At 58.6% G+C, this 15,480-nt stretch overlaps 2 protein-coding genes across 6 annotated transcripts; one reads left to right on the top strand and one right to left on the bottom strand.

The window, feature by feature from the left end:
• Positions 1-73: 73 nt before the first annotated feature.
• On the top strand, positions 74-5,147 carry ASB6 (ankyrin repeat and SOCS box containing 6). 2 transcript variants are annotated; one of them, XM_058524261.1, is made up of 6 exons: positions 76-252; positions 1,882-2,063; positions 3,086-3,192; positions 3,291-3,399; positions 3,908-3,994; positions 4,125-5,147. In XM_058524261.1, the coding sequence occupies exons 1-6, from the start codon at positions 140-142 to the stop codon at positions 4,790-4,792; spliced, it is 1,266 nt and encodes a 421-aa protein (XP_058380244.1). In that variant the 5' UTR covers positions 76-139; the 3' UTR covers positions 4,793-5,147. The 2 variants fall into 2 exon arrangements, with proteins under 2 accessions (XP_058380245.1, XP_058380244.1); XM_058524262.1 differs by lacking the exon at positions 3,291-3,399 and having other exon boundaries at positions 74-252; positions 4,125-4,324.
• A 1,039-nt stretch (positions 5,148-6,186) lies between these two features.
• Positions 6,187-14,880, bottom strand: NTMT1 (N-terminal Xaa-Pro-Lys N-methyltransferase 1). Of its 4 annotated transcripts, XM_058524258.1 has the most exons (5): positions 14,176-14,290; positions 13,211-13,435; positions 8,758-8,971; positions 7,665-7,917; positions 6,187-6,798 (listed from the first exon to the last, which is right to left on the bottom strand). In XM_058524258.1, the coding sequence occupies exons 3-5, from the start codon at positions 8,917-8,919 to the stop codon at positions 6,542-6,544; spliced, it is 672 nt and encodes a 223-aa protein (XP_058380241.1). In that variant the 5' UTR covers positions 8,920-8,971; positions 13,211-13,435; positions 14,176-14,290; the 3' UTR covers positions 6,187-6,541. The 4 variants fall into 4 exon arrangements, with proteins under 4 accessions (XP_058380241.1, XP_058380242.1, XP_058380240.1 ...); XM_058524259.1 differs by lacking the exons at positions 13,211-13,435; positions 14,176-14,290 and adding an exon at positions 14,848-14,880; XM_058524257.1 differs by lacking the exon at positions 13,211-13,435 and having other exon boundaries at positions 14,176-14,289.
• Positions 14,881-15,480: the final 600 nt, after the last annotated feature.

Below are 15,480 nucleotides of genomic sequence, written 5' to 3'. Positions count from 1 at the left end.
GCGGACCGGAAGTGCGAGGGTCACTTCCGGGGCGGGCGGGCCGCGGGGCTGCAGCAGGGGAGGCCGGGCCGGGCCGCGGCCGCGGGCACGCGCGCTGTCGGCGTCTGGGCCTCGGCGGGAGCTGCGGCCGGCCGCCGCGATGCCGTTCCTGCACGGCTTCCGGAGGATCATCTTCGAGTACCAGCCGCTGGTGGATGCGATTCTGGGCTCCCTGGGCGTCCAGGACCCCGAGCGGCAGGAGCCCCTGGACGGGTAGCTCGCTCCGCGCCCACCCCGCGCTGCTTCCTTTGAATTGTCACTTCGGGCGGGACGGACGGGCGGGCGGGCGGGGTGGCCGCGTCCCCGCCCTGCAGATGAGGAGACCCAGGCGGAGGCCGGAGTTGCGTGGCTGCGACCGCGAGCTCCTGGGCGCCGGCTCGCATCGCGCGCTTGGCAGGGTGGAGGTGCTCCAGGCCGGCGCGGGCGGGCAGGCAGGGAGGGCTGGAGGGTGGGGTGTCGGCAGGCCCTCCTCCCGGAGCTGCAGGGGAGCCGGGTGGCATCTCTGTCGCCCTCAGCTCTTACCCCAGAGCGGCGCGAGAATGAACTTTCTGTAGCTGAGTTTGCATTTGATGTAGACAGGAGCAGGCCTGTCCGTGAACCTGTGGGGAAGGTGCCGGAAGATGAATCATTCAGGGTACACCAGTGAGCTAGACCAAACCCCAGCCTCCATGATGCTTATGCTCTGAGGAGAGAGCCTGATAATGTAAACAAAGTCTGTGGTATGTTAGGTGTGACGAGAAAAGAGCAGAGGAAAGGGGACCCGTGTGTGTGTTGGGGGGGATCCTTCGGCATTTCAAACACGGGTTATTCTGAGTTTCCCCAGGGTCTTTGGTGGAAACGTAGGCTTTCTTCATCACTATTCTGTTTCCTTTAGGCTTGCTCTGAAAATGCAGTGCAAGGTGTTTCCTTACCTCTAAGGCCATGCTGGGTGGGTGGGTCTGGGGGGGTGGCCTAGGGGCTGCGTGGCCTTTTGTAGTTCCAGACATCACGTGGGAACTCTGCCCCAGAACGTTTGCTCTGCATGCATGGTGCAGTGGGCACTCCCTAGGGCTGGGGGATGAGACGGAATCCTGCCCAGGCAGTATGGATCGAACCTTGATCCCGCCAGTTGAAAAGGTGCAGATGGGTGAGGCTGAGGGGGGAGTGGGGAGCACCAGCCGGGGAGGGGAGCCTCACCAGGAGGAGGAGATGGCAGCCTGTGAGGGAGCTGCATGCAAGTCGTGGAGCTGCCCAGGGGCCTGAGTTCTTGGGGAGAGCCGAGGCAGTTCTCAGTGGGCAGTGCTGGCGGGGGGAGGCCGATGGGTTGGGGCTGGGTTGTGAAGGGCCTGCGTGCATTCAGCCTTCGGGAGACTGGGAGGCTCAGTGTCGCAGTGCGTGTGAGCCGGGAAGGAGGGCTGCTGACGGCCCTGGCTGCGGGAGCTGCCTGGCTGGTCTGGCACCCTCTGCAGCTCAGGGACAGTCATTGTCTGAGGAACGAGTGTCAGGGTCTGGTTCTTACTCCTGGCTGCTAGGGTGCCCTTCCGTCCGGACAGCCCAGGTGTGGGAGGCTTTGTACCCAAGCCAGGGACCGGATTCTCTGGGCAGCTTGGGAGGAGGCTGAAGACAGCCCCAGTCCTTTCTCGGCAAGCCCGAGGCGTCTGCTCCAGTTAGAAGATCCACTTTGGCCCTCTCCACCACAGACCTTTTCCAAAAAGGCTGTCTGCCCCATAGAGCCAGGGCCCTGCCTTGGGGGGGGGGGTGATGACAGCAGGCGACTGAAGGCCACCCACCCACAGGGTGCCCAGCCCAGCTGGTCCCACAGCTCTTCCCACCCTCACCTGGTCCGCCTCTCTCCTGCCCCAGGCCCAGTTATGTCGCCAGCGAGGAGAGCCGAATCCTTGTTCTCACTGAGCTGCTGGAGAGAAAAGCCCACTCTCCCTTTTACCAAGAAGGCGTGAGCAACGCCCTGCTGAAGATGGCCGAGCTGGGGCTGACCCGGGCGGCCGACGTTCTCCTGCGGAACGGGGCCAACCTCAACTTCGAAGGTCAGCTGGAGCCCAGAGGGGCGGGGTGGGCAGGTGGGCCTGCGCTGGGTGGGCGGCCAGGCCTGTGGGCTCTGCTTCCACTGTTCCCTTAGGGGCTCCCGCCCTCCTCTATTTCCTGGGTGATGAGTGAGGAAGCCGCACTGGGGGCCTCCCGTCCCCTGGGGACGTGCAGATGGCACCACCACCTCTGGTCCAGGAGCCAGTGTGTTGCTGCTTCTCCTGTGTGATGGATTTAGCAAAACTTTCCCAGCCAAGTCCCCGCTTCCATTAATGTGAAAATGTGGCTGCTGGCCGGGTGCCCAGAGCTAAGAGAAAGTAATTTTCTGCCACTTATTCTGAGCCATCTTGCATTTTCCTTCTTGCCATAGGGAGGGGGAGACAGATAAGCCACGGTAGGCATAAATCACGGCAGGACCGTGCTGGCTTCTGGCTTTTAAGTGCCGGGGCGGTGATGGAGCTGTTCTCCTTTCCTCTGTGGCTTTCCCCAGGGAGCGCAGGGTCGGCCAGGAGACATGCAGGGGGACTTGTGACCCAACGGGGGTCTTGGTGCTGACACAGGATGTGACCGGGCATGTCTCCCTTCCCCGTTTGAGGATGGGCTCCGAGGCTGTGGGCTCCTAGAGGGTCAAGGAGCTGAGGAGGGGGAGCTCGTTCTGAAGTTAGTCACTTGGAGACCTAGCTTGGAGAACTTGGCTGTTATTGCCAGGCTTAAGGAGCTGTCACTCTGGGTCTTCCTCCCAGCAGCCCCAGAGGAGATGCCCTGTTTTATGGTCCCATTTCACAGAAGAGGAAAGTAAAGCCTAAACAGATTAAGTACCTCACCCACTAGAACACCCCTGGGACCTGAACCTAGGTCCGACTCCAGAGCCCGCACTCTAGCATCCGACGAGGACAGCTCTGTCCTGACCCCCTGTGGTGACAGGAGCCCGGCCTCCTTAGGTGGCACTGCTGGGGCTGGGCTGCCAGGCCTGGGGTTCTGCGAGAATGTGCTGGACTGACGTGAGCTGTGTCCGTGCCCTCAGACCCAGTCACCTACTACACGGCCCTGCACATCGCCGTCCTGCGCAACCAGCCTGACGTGGTGGAGCTGCTGGTGCGCCACGGGGCTGACATTAACCGGAGGGACCGGGTAAGAGCCAGGTCCAGCCTGCTCGAAGGTGGGTGTGGTAGGGGCCGTGAGCAGCCTCCCAGGCTCCAGGTCAACCTGGCTGTGCTGTCTTGGCTCAGATCCACGAGAGCAGCCCCCTGGACCTGGCTAGTGAGGAGCCTGAGCGCCTGCCCTGCCTTCAGCGCCTCCTGGACCTTGGAGCTGATGTCAACGCGGCTGACAAGCATGGTGGGTGCCTCCCGCAGGGCAGCAGGATGGCCTGGGCCCCGGTGCCTTGGCCGGGAAAGCCAGGATATCCAGGGACAATGGCTAGGCGGGCAGGCTGGCTGCGGCCTGTCTGATGGCACAGCGTGGCCTGGCGTGCAGGTGACTTGCAGAGGCTTCAGAGAAGCGTGTAGTCATTGTCCACACTGCCCCTTGAGGGCTGCCTATAGGAGGAAACAGGGTATGTGTGCACCCAGCTTCAGAGGGAACTATGGCTTCCTGCCGGGAGAGACCCAGCCTGGGTTTCAGGTCGCATCTCAGGGTCAGAAAAATCCTACTCTCCTGGCCCTTCTACTCCTAGTTTTGTGTGAGCAGAAAGAGAACGTCCAGAAGCCTGTCACCCTCAGCCCTAGCTGAGAGGTCAGTCCTTTTTCCAGTTCCTTTTCCGACCCTGAGTGTATTTCTCCTCCACCTCTGGGGTGGCCCTGACCTCGGCTTCCGGGCCTCCCGGTCCTCCTCTCTCCCTCCACAGGAAAGACTGCTCTGCTGCACGCTCTGGCCAGCAGTGACGGGGTGCAGATCCACAACACGGAGAACATCCGGCTCCTACTGGAAGGAGGTGAGGCTCGTCCCAGGCTGTTCTGAGCCTCCCCCTCACACTGCACTTCCCAGTCTGCAGGCTCCTCCCCTCTTACACATTCAGGGTCCTGTGCAGGGGTGTAAGGCCTTCTCCCTCCCGGCTCTCCTAGGGGCAGACGTCAAGGCTACCACCAAAGATGGGGACACTGTGTTCACCTGCATCATCTTCCTGCTTGGGGAGACGGTGGGAGGGGACAAAGAGGAGGCCCAGATGATCAACCGCTTCTGCTTCCAAGTGACGCAGCTGCTGCTGGCTCACGGGGCCGACCCCAGTGAGTGTCCGGCCCACGAGTCCCTCACCCACATCTGCCTCAAGAGCTTTAAGCTGCATTTCCCTCTCCTGCGCTTCCTGCTGGAGTCCGGAGCCGCCTATAACTGTTCCCTCCACGGCGCGTCCTGCTGGTCCGGCTTCCACATCGTCTTCGAGAGGCTCTGTTCCCACCCGGGCTGCGCCGAAGACGAGAGCCACGTGGACCTCCTGCGCAAAGCCGAGACCATCCTGGACCTCATGGTCACTAACTCCCAGAAACTCCAGTTGCCGGAAAACTTCGACATCCATCCTGTGGGCAGCCTGGCCGAGAGGATCCAGGCGCTCCACTGCTCCCTGCGGCGGCTGGAGAGCCACCCCCCGCCCCTCACGCACCTGTGCCGCGTTTCCATCCGGCTCTGCCTTCAGCCGTGGCCCGTGGACGCGAAGGTCAGAGCCCTCCCTCTGCCCGACAGGCTGAAGTGGTACCTCCTCAGCGAGCACAGCGGCTCCGTGGAAGACGACATCTGACAGCTCCGGACCGAAGCGGGCAGGGCCTGGGCAGCTCAGCCTGCTGGTGGCTTCAGCTACCTGCGCAGCCTTGGGGGAGAACCTGCGGTCCGTCTGTCAGGAGGTGCAGGGTGGAGACGAGACTGACCCTCACTGAGACAGAGCCAGGTGGGGCCCGGCAGCCGCCCTCATTCCCGTGGGAGAAGGCTGCCGTCTCCTCCACGGAGACTGCCCGTCTTTCTGGCGGCACCCTCAGTCTCAACCCACGCTGGAAAAAGGGACAGGGTGTGGACGTGGGACACGCGTACACCCTCTCAGTTTGAGGGGCGTCAGGCGTTTACAGAAGCAGGGCGGCTCCGAGTCTAGGTCCTCCTGAGCTGCAGAACGATCCATCCTGCAGGCGTGGCTGAAGCTGGGAAGAAGCTGGGGTGAGCCTGTCGGGGTGCAGCTCAGCTGAGCCCCTTCCCACCCCTCCGCTCTCGGGTCTGGCACTTACAGAGGTGCTTTTGGTGGGCTGGGAGAGAGCTGAGCTGACCCTGCCGGCTTCTGCAGCTCTGGGGCTGGGTCACCTGGGGCCCCACCCACCAAGGCACAGGGCTGGGCTCTGGTGGCAGCTCTGCGTGCGCCAAACCTGAGGTCTTGGGGACCATGCCTTCCGCTAGAAAGCAATCACGCATGACCAGGGACAACCTTTTCCAAAATGTCTTATCTTGTGAGGGGATCACCTGACCGAAAGCCACCACAACTGAGAGCTGACTGTCCCGCCCAAAGCTGCGCCCTCACAAAGCTGTCTCCAAGTCACATCGGTCATTGTGAATGGTGTAAGTGCCTCAGAAACAAGCTGAGGCGACTACATGATATATTTATATTATAAAATTAAACTGATTTCTCTTGGCCTTCAAAGTCCTTGTGTAACACGTGCCCCCCCCACCCCCCCAGTTCAGGGTGAAGGGTCACAGGGCAGCAGTAAGAGGTGGTGGTGGGCAGGAGACACAGCATGTGGGGCAGTTTTCAGGTCACGTGGCCCTGTTGTCCAGTAAAGGAGAGCACCACCCTAGGCTGGCTAGGGCCTTCACAGTACAGGGAGTCACCCTTTTATTTCTCACTGAAAATGCCTACCAGGGAGCCACAGGCACAGCCAAGGGTAAGGCAAACAGACCTCTCCCCTTGCTGCAGGCTGTGACCATCACACTAAGTCACCAGGGCCCCATCACCAAGTAGGATTCAGAACGCAAACATCCCCCCAGCTGTGGATACAGCAGGCACCACGTGGGCCGCAGCCAGGAGGATGCAGACAGCTCTGGGCTCCACCTGCCCGGCTTGGCTCCTCTTCTCTCCTGAGGCAAAGTCCTCAACAACCAAGTTAAGGGTTGTTCTCTTCTTAAGGCAGCCAGGCCTGTGGCGGGAAGGCCAGATGTTAATGGAGCCCCAGGGAAGACCTCTCTCTCCGTAGGTGATGGGATCACCTACTCCCAGGCAGGGAACAGGGAGCCCCTGGAGTCACACGGGCCTGCGCTGCCCAGTCCCCGCCCTTCAGGGCTGCAGAGCCAGGCTCCTGCCTCACTGCCCCCCCATTCAGCCACACCCCTCCATGCCAGGTCCCACGATGCCTTTGTAAGAAGAGTCTGTGTAGTGAGTGGACAGCAGACAGGTATATTTAGTGGCCTCACTCAACACTCCCAAACCATCGACGTGGAGCCTCTGAATCTCACCCGGCTGCCAGCTCCCCCCACCCCGCGCTGGTCACTTGGTTTCTCCTGCCAGCCCCGCTCATCTCAGGGCTAGGCTGTACACGTGGTAGATCTCGTCAGGGAGGTTCTCCTGCCGCTCCTGGGCCAGGAGGCTGAGGCCCGCGCTGCGGATGATCCTGTGGACCACCTCGAGGTCCCGGCACACACTGCTGTCCACGTCGTCCAGGATCACGCCCTCCTGGGCCATGTTGTCCTTGATGACAATGATGCCGTTGGGGCGCAGGCCATGCTTGCAGCGCCGCAGGAACTCGGCCAGGTGCTGGTCAGTCAGGTGGCCTGGCGAGGGCAGAGGCGCAGTTACTAGGGGGTGATGCAAGCACCTATGTGCCACCGGACGTTTCTGTCAGCCACTACTTACTGAGCACTTACGCTGTGCTCAACACACAGGGCCTCACTGGCGCTCTCAACACTCCAGGGGGGCTTACTGAACCCCATTTTACGTAAGAAGACACTGGCTCGGAAGTCACCTACCCGAGGGCAATCACCAAGTATGCAGCTGGGGTTTCACCCTGACTGGGTGACTGGCAGGCCCCGCCTGACACCTGTACTCCACGCACCCCCTCCCAGGCCTGGATCACAGGAGTGTACCAAATGGAGTTCCTTCCTTCCATTAACACTCGAGACACACGCTTCCTGGGACCAGAGAACACGGGGCCAGACCTAGCGTGTTCCCAGCAGGGCTGGCTGCCCACCGTGGAGCGGGGGGCTGACCGCTGGTGCGCGGGAAGAGCACCCTGGGTGTGCTGGCAGGCTCAGTGGGGACAGGACAGGATGGCAAGGCAGGGCTTGTTCACTGCAAGCAGCAGGAACAGCCAAGGCTTCAACGCTTCCTCTTGCTAAAGAAACTCTTATTTGTACATTCACTTCCCCGTTTCTGAATGCAGCGAGTGACTGGTCGTTTAAATTCTTTCAGCACAAACTGCCCCGAGATGGGCTGCAGCAGGTGCTGAGTTGAAACAAACCACGGAAGAAGATGTACCTTCAGGCAGTCTCCCACCGTCCCGGGGAGTTCAGGGAGGGTCTGAGGAAGCCCCGCTGGCCCCTGCGGCAGGATCGCCAGAGCCCCAGCTCCCAGGGCTCTGGGGAGCCTGTCCCCACTGCGGGAGCCGTGTGGGAGGGGGAGGAGGGAAGCGGAAGCTCACCTATGACCCACTGGATCCAGATCACGTCGTAGGAGCTGGGCTCTGGGCTGAAGTCCTGGAGACCACAGCAGAAGTAGTTCCTCACCCTCTTGCCCTCCTCCCCCAGGTAGCTCTTAGCTTTAATCAGAAAGTCCTCCGTCACGTCCACCATGTCCACCACTCCAAAGAGCGGCAAGAGCAGCCGCTTGGTGATCCTTCCAATGCCGGCTCCGCAGTCCAGGGCGCAGGAGGTGCCCGTCTTGTTTGGGCCTTCCTAAAAAGCAGAGCAGCAACAGGCTCTGTCAGGGAGGGTTAGAGAGCCAGAGGGACCCTGTCTGCAAATTCCTCACGAGCTCCCGGAATTACTCATCAGGACTGGGCACAGGCTGGTGGCCGGCACAAGTGGGGACATCAGTGGGCATGAGCACAGCACATTCTTTTCCTGGGCCACACATTCCTAAAATGAAAGCTAACTTCCACATAAAGGTGACAGCTTGAAGAGGTGCATTCATCGCACTCGTGAGACCCGTTAAAATGACAGCAGAATAAAAAGAAATCAAGCAGTGACAGAATGGAAGAGGGCCATCAGTGAACACAGATTTTAACACATTTGGGAAGATGGAAAGGGGACAGGGGGGAGACAATGGACAGAGAGGGGGGCACGCAGCAGCCTCCGGTGCTTGCCAAGGGGGAGACAAGAAGGGGGCAGGCCCAGGGAGGCTCCAGCCACGGAGACGCCAGCCTGGTAGTACGGCGGGGCGAGTACCTAGGAGCCTGCATTCAGCAGAACAGCCAACACCCACTGCCCACATGCCCACGAACACAGCAGGACAGCAAAGGTTTCGTTCCTGGCAAAACTGAACGGTTTAAAGGAATACTACTCAATTCTGGCATCCGGGAGGCCCCAGCATAACAGCCAGCTCCCATCTGGTAACTTGAACACAGAACACAAGCTGACCCCGCCCACCCTGCCAGTCAAGGCCTGGGTCGCAGACACTGACAGATAACCAGAGGCCCTGCCGTGGTACACGTAAAAGGTGGCGCCCCATGCAGATCAGGCAGTGCCACCGGCGCCACATCCTCTCCACATGGAGAGCACACCAGACCCGCCTACCCTCAGAAACCTCTGCAGAAACTTCCGGGAGCTGTTGATGTCGATGCTGGAGATGTGGCCATACCCCCCGAGCATGCCATCCACTGTGGGCGGGACTTCTTTCCAGTACGTCTTGGCCTTTGAATAGAACTGTTTCTCGTCTTCTATCACCTCGCTCGTCATGCTGCCACCAGTCACGTCTCTGCTCAGGCACCCAACTCTGCAGTGGCACCTCCTGAGTGAAGAAAAGGAGTGCATCAGCCAGGTCCAGGGCCCCAGCCTCACACGATGCTTCTCAGTGGTCACAGTCCTGCTTGACGCAGAGGAATATCCAGTGTCCCCAGATCTGCTGCTACCCCTGGATGACAGTGCCTTCTGTCTCTTCAAGTCATTGTGCAAAGCTCTCTTCATATCAGAGCAGGGGACCCAGAGTCCTGGCTTCTGGTTCTTTCCTTACTCTACACGACACAGAACTTAATGGCTTCTGACCCCAGGGTACAGAGAACCCTGATATACACTTAAGAGAAAGGAGAGAGAAACAGGGAACCCAAGCTTTCTGCAGTAGACATTCCGGGGGACATTCCAGCGGGCCCTGGGAGAAGGCTGTGGAGTCCCCCGCCTCCCTTCCTCTCCCTCGTGCGCACAGCAACAAGCTCACTGTGGGGTCCAGTCCTTCGTTAACAATGACCGGGACCCTGGGCCAGGCCCCATGCTGAGAACTGGGGAGACAGCCAGATGGAAAACAGCCACATGGGCACAGGCGATCACAATTGCGTGAGGGCTGCAGAGAAGCACAGGGTGCTGGAGGAGCAGACCCCAGAGGAGCCCAGCTGGCTGGACTGTGCACAGAGGAGGAGCAGGTGGTGGGAGATGAGCCTGGACAGGCAGACCGGGCCTGGATTACGGCGGGCCCTGATTTCAGGCCAGGGGCTGTGGGTCTAGTGTGTCAATTATGGGAAACCAGTCAGCTGCGAGTTTCTGAAGGACACAGGGTGTGCTGGGACCTAACCTGCAGGGGGACTGAGTGGCAGGGTGGGCATGCAGGGGCCACGCTAGCAGACAAGACAAAGGGCAGCAGCACAGGGGGAACACAACAGCAGGGGCAGCAGTTCATGCTCTGCCGACACATACTAAGCACTTTTCATCGGCCACTGGACCATCACAACTAACCAGGAGCCAGGTACCACAGTCACCCACTGTGGAGTCCGGCGCCCCGGGAAGTTAAGTGCCCCGCCCAAGGTCAAGAGGGCGGGTACTGGCCGAGCCCTAGGCCCTCACTGCTCTTCCCTCATGATTCTCATCATGAGGTCTCAGCTTAAGTGTCACCTCCTCGAAGAGGCCCTCCCTCGCCAGCCTATCTAAGGGGGCTTCCTCCAACACCCTTATCCATGCCCCATCTTCTGCTGCCTTCAGAATGAGTATTTCTACCTGAAATTATACTGCTCACTGACTGTTGGGCCTCCACTAGAATGGAAGCTCGAGGCAGGACCCTGCCTGTTAACCACTGTGTCCCCAGCACTGAGCCCACAGGAGTCCCTCAGAGCAGGGGTGAGATCCCCCCAGTCCTCCAGGAAAGCTGCGCACGCCTGCACTCCTGGGGTCTCCCTCCCGTCCCCGTCACACTACTCCACTGGGCTGCAGTTGAGTCACTGACCCCTGGAACACAGGGGCAACACAGAAAGATTCCTGTGGAACCCTGGGATGGTCCTCAAAAACACTGGAAAACCCCGAGGCTGAGGAACGCTTTAGGGCTGTGAGAGAAGTAACTGGACAGAAAAGTGCCCTGAGGACAAGCAGGAGGCTTTCGATGAGTAACTTAGAGACTGTGAGGAGAGAAGAGGAACAAAACAAGAGAAAAGCTGACGAATTTTCACTCGCCATGCTTGTTACTAACCCCCAACACACAACTGTACTCTGAATTTGCCTGGAAGAGAAGGAACCTTCCAGAAGCAGCAGGCCCATCTCAGCCAAACAACCCGAGAACGCTCCTCACCGAGGCAACTCCACTTCTGCCACGCGCAGCTCTTCCTGGAGACCCCGCCAGCCAGTGGAGGCGCCAGGGAAGAGCCCAGCCCAGCTCCTGCGAGCAGATGGGAAGGGGGCTCTCCTACCCACCCCGACCTGGCTCCTTCCGTGGATGCGGGGATTCCTCAGGGGTAAGGGCACACACTGGCCTCCTGAGGAACTGGAAGACAGCCGACAACACCCACATGCCTACAGGGTCCAGTTCCTAGATGTGCGGTTTGTCACTGTGTCCCCTCTGAGTAGAGCCCTCTGCTGTGCCGAGAACCCTGCTCCAGTCCCCCTTCAGAGTCTGAGTCGGCTCTCAGACAGATGCCCTCGCTTCACTGTTCAGGGACAAGGGTTTGGGACCACAATGAAGACAAGTTCCAATTACTGCATTGATTGAAGAGCCCTTTGGGGTAACAGGCTGGGGGCCCCTGGTTCTAAAGACTGCACCCCCCCATCCTGGCTCACCAGGGTCCCACACCAGGGTCCCAGCACCTGAGCTACCCTCCCCCACCCAGAGAGAGAGAGGGGCACACTGCTCACGAGCATGAACTCTCATCCAACCTTGAGGTACACAGCAAGCAAAAGAATGTGGAGGCCTGCCAGTCCCCAAGAATGCTACTGCGGTTGAGGGGACATCCAGTAGCTCCCTAAGGGCTGACAGGAAAGGGGGCCACCAGCCTGTCACCACACAGCTGGGTTTGGGGGCTGCCTTATGTGGGTGAGGTCTGAAAGGCCAAGTAGCTGTACCGACCCTGCCAACAGGCGTCACGGCCCCTCCACCATTACCCAGGAAGGAGCCCATCAAAGCCAGCTCTTCACGCCACACCAGCGGTGCTCCCCCTCAGACTGGAGCTCAGTGACGTCGGCCCGTCCCCACCACCGCCCACCGGCCCTGGCAAACTTCCGGTTTTGTATTCAAATCCTACCCCCACTGGACTGGGAGCTCCTCAGAGCAGTGGCGACACCGAGCTGTAGCCCTGTATTTCTCTTGCAGCGCACATAGCACACAGGTGTTCAACACAAACTTCGCTTCCGATTAAATCAACAGAATAGATCTGGGGCCACACGTGTCCCTGGCTGTCCTCTCTGCCAATCCGTTTGCCTTCCCTCCCAGGAGGTAAGCCTCCTGGGTCAGGCACACAACCTTGTACACCATTAGCCCAGTACCTGACACAAGGTGGGTGTTTACTAATTGGTGAAGGAATCAAAGAATGAGCTTTGTGCGGCTACAGTCATTTTCCACTTTTAAGAAAATCCTACAGACAAAAATACAGCCCTTCAGAACTGATAACACTGAAGGCCATTACTGACAATATAATTTTTTGCTCTACCAAAAGCCTTACAACATGATTCCTTTAAATGTCAAGGTCCCCTGAATAATTTAATTTATAAGAATTCCACTTAGAGGCAGATTCTAGGAACAAGCCGGGGGAGGCACATGTAGGCCGGGAAATGGAGAGTATGACTCTGACGTTTGTTCTAACAGCTGATTCATGAGTAAATGTGACTCGGGGGGGCCCTGTCTACACTTTGCCTTGCAGTGTCCAGCTTAGAGTGGGCAGGAGTCAGAGGGAACAGCAGGGTCGTCAAACAGCAGGCAGTCCTCCTAGACTCTGTCCAGATCACAGCGAGGAACTACATGGCTGCAGGGAGGGGGAAGGGGCCTGGGCACAATCTGCCTTTGTGTGCGCTCTAGGCTAGCTCGGAGGGGAAGAGAAATCCTTTGCTCATAGTGAACTTCTGCTCCTCAGGGGTGGAATTCCTCTGTGCATCCTTCATGGTCATCTGGCCATCTCCCCACACCAAGGTGTTTGAGGCAACACCTGGGCAGCTTCCCCAGCCACCTTCTCTTCTCCCAGGATCCAGGGAAGAGAACGGTGTTGGAACTGTCACCGTCAGTGCTCTGCAGAGTCATCTCATCCTCCTCACTGACTGGTCTCTAAGAAAAAGCCTGAAAGCAACAGGAGGCAAGAGTCTGCCTCAAGTTACTTCTGCCCTCACAGCCCGTGGGACAGGGCCTGTTCTCCCTGGATCTGTGTGGACAGCGGCTGGACATATGAGAAGGGCAGGGTGCTCTATGAAAAAGAAAGAAAAGGAGGGAGGGAATAAGGAAGACCAAAAAAAAAAATGGGAGAAAAATTTAAAAACAAATGAAGGCTCTGACGGAATCAGATGAACCAGGTCTGAAGCCTGGCTCTGCTTCTCGCTGGTGTGTCAGCTCAAACAAGACACAAACAGTTAAGTAAGTTGCCTTATCTATAAAATTGGAACAGCAATACTGACTTTATAGGGAGGCTGTGATGATTAAATGTCAATATAAAAACATAAAGTGATCCATACAGTGCAGGGTACATGTTATCTCCAGTTTATACATCTCTGTCAAACAAGATTCTCATCCATTCTCTCTGCCAGTTGCGAAGATCAAATGAGGAAAATGTAAACTGTAGGGTGCTGGACACACCTTAGGGATTATTACTGTTATGCTGGGTGGTCAACCCAGCAGACTGAGACAGCGCTGCAAGTCTGCAGGGGAGGGGTGAGCGTCCCATCCGTGTCAACACAGAAACGCTGCAGAGATTCTGGAGACCGCTGTCTCTGCCTCGGTGGCTTCTGGTCTTCACCAAAGCAGCTCCCACAGTCCCCAGTTCACAGACAGAAAAACCATTCCACTAAAAGAGTGATGCGCCTTAAAACAAACACAGGGAAACTCCAACAGAATAAGGAGGGAATCCAGACTTCCCATCCCAGTCAAGGCCCCGGTCCTCCCAGGGGCTTATCCCATCTCACCGGGCAATGATTCTGTACACCCAGACCATCGGCAACGGTGCCCCACCCACCGGCACGGCCTGACACCCTTTCCATCCCTTAATGCACAGACGGAGAACCCAGGGTCCAGAGAGAGACCACACAGTTGACGAGCAGCACAGCCTGGGCCTTCGGTCCGGCAGCCTCTCTGCAAACAGGCTAACCTTGGCTCCAAGGGCTCTCGGGGGCTGTCTTCTGAGCGGCACCTGTGTCGGGCCGTCACTGGGGCTGGGTCCAGGTGAAATATGATAGCAACTCCTATGCCACGGGCGCTACCCCGTGCCTGGCTCTGAACTGGGCATTGTGCTGAATCCTCACGCACCTCTCGGAGCGGGTGCCCTCCCTATCCCCGTTTCTCATGGGGGAAACTGAGGCTCAGGGACGGAAAGAGATTTGCTGCGGCACGGGGGGCCGCGTGGGGGTGTCCACCCGGGCTTTGGGGGGCTCGGCCTCTTCCTCCTCCCCCACCGGGGACCCCCCCTAAGCCGGGGCGCGCACGTGAGGCCGGCCAGCTCGCGCCCGGTCACGTGACTGGCCGGGGCCTCGGGCGCCGAGGCAGTTGGGGGCCGGGCCTTCCCTCTCGCGGCGCCGCCGTCCCCCGCTCCGCCGCGCGCTACTCACCCCGGGCGGGGGCTCCCGGGACCGGGAGAAGAGGACGCGGAAGAGGAAAGGGCGGCGGCGAAGACCCCACCAGCCACACCAGCTCCGTCAGCCCCCGGCCAGACGCCACACCGCGCGGCACGCGCCGCTTTTGTCCGCTCACGTCACTTCCGGGCTCCCGGGGGCGGGGCCGCGGCTGGCTCCGCCCCGCCATCGGCTTGCCCCGCCCAGTGGGTCTTGACCTAGAACCTCCCGGACTTAAAAGGACCGCAGCACCGACCCTCTCCCGCCTCCAGCACGTGCACCGGTTCATGTGGAGGCTGCAAGCCTGGATTTTTAAAAACGAGCGTTCTCTGGGTTTCTCACTGGGTAAAAAGGGGGAAAAAAAGCCTTATTCCTCAAATCTCTCCCATAACAACTAGCATCTTAAAATAACATACAGATCCAAGAAAGAAAGAAAAAGAAATACCCTTGGCAGTGCCAAGGGGTTGCCACCCCAAATAAGCAGAACAAGTCCATGAAGTTCCCATTCCAAAAAGGTTGCCCTCCCCTAGGCTCCTCCCATATATAGAAATTCTGGAGCAGTCCTTGAAGCAGCCTTGATGGAAATGTAATTTTGCGGGTGGCTAGCCCTTGTGAACCTCTCAAAGCCTCAGTCGCCTCTTCTGCCAGACAGATGTAATAATTACTCACCTTCCAATGCTCTGAGGGTTAAATTTGTGGGATATTGCATGTGAAGCCTTCAGCCCTGGGCTTGTCGTGGTCTCTCAGTAAACAAGCTGTTATAATGACAATATTCATCATAAGTTCCTTTTTCCTAAACTGACATCCTGGTCTTAGATTTACAGTGCCTTCCTCTGGGCGCTGCACACAGGAGGTGCTTACAGTGTGTTGGCTCTAATGAAGTGAAAGCTATTGGGGGGGGGCGCTGAAAAGCCCCACCTGCTGTTGAGTGCCCCACATCTGTCTATGTACATATTATTTGGCATCCTCTCTAGAGTACTCGAGGTCAGACTTGGTTCCCCGGCCTGGGCACCTCTCCCAAGCTTCACTTTCCATATCTCTATGGGAAAGGGATAAACCCTAAGCTATCTCAATTGCTGGGGGTGTCCATAATCTTTTGGGCGCAGCTCTGAGCTCTCTTGGGGTGCCTAAAAATCTACTCCTACTTTTTTTCCTGTCGATGGAAGAGAAAGTCTCTTCCTCACACCCGGGCTCCAAGGCCTTTCCAGTTCTGGCCAGCCCTCTGACCTCCAAGCCTCTTGCATCTCTGAATCCCTGAGCCTCACACACAGCAGTCACTTAGTGAATGTTTGCAGCATGCGA

Source organism: Diceros bicornis, chromosome 28, assembly GCF_020826845.1.
Source record: "Diceros bicornis minor isolate mBicDic1 chromosome 28, mDicBic1.mat.cur, whole genome shotgun sequence".
Classification (NCBI taxonomy): Eukaryota; Metazoa; Chordata; class Mammalia; order Perissodactyla; family Rhinocerotidae; genus Diceros; species Diceros bicornis.
This window is presented reverse-complemented; position numbering and strand designations above follow the sequence as displayed.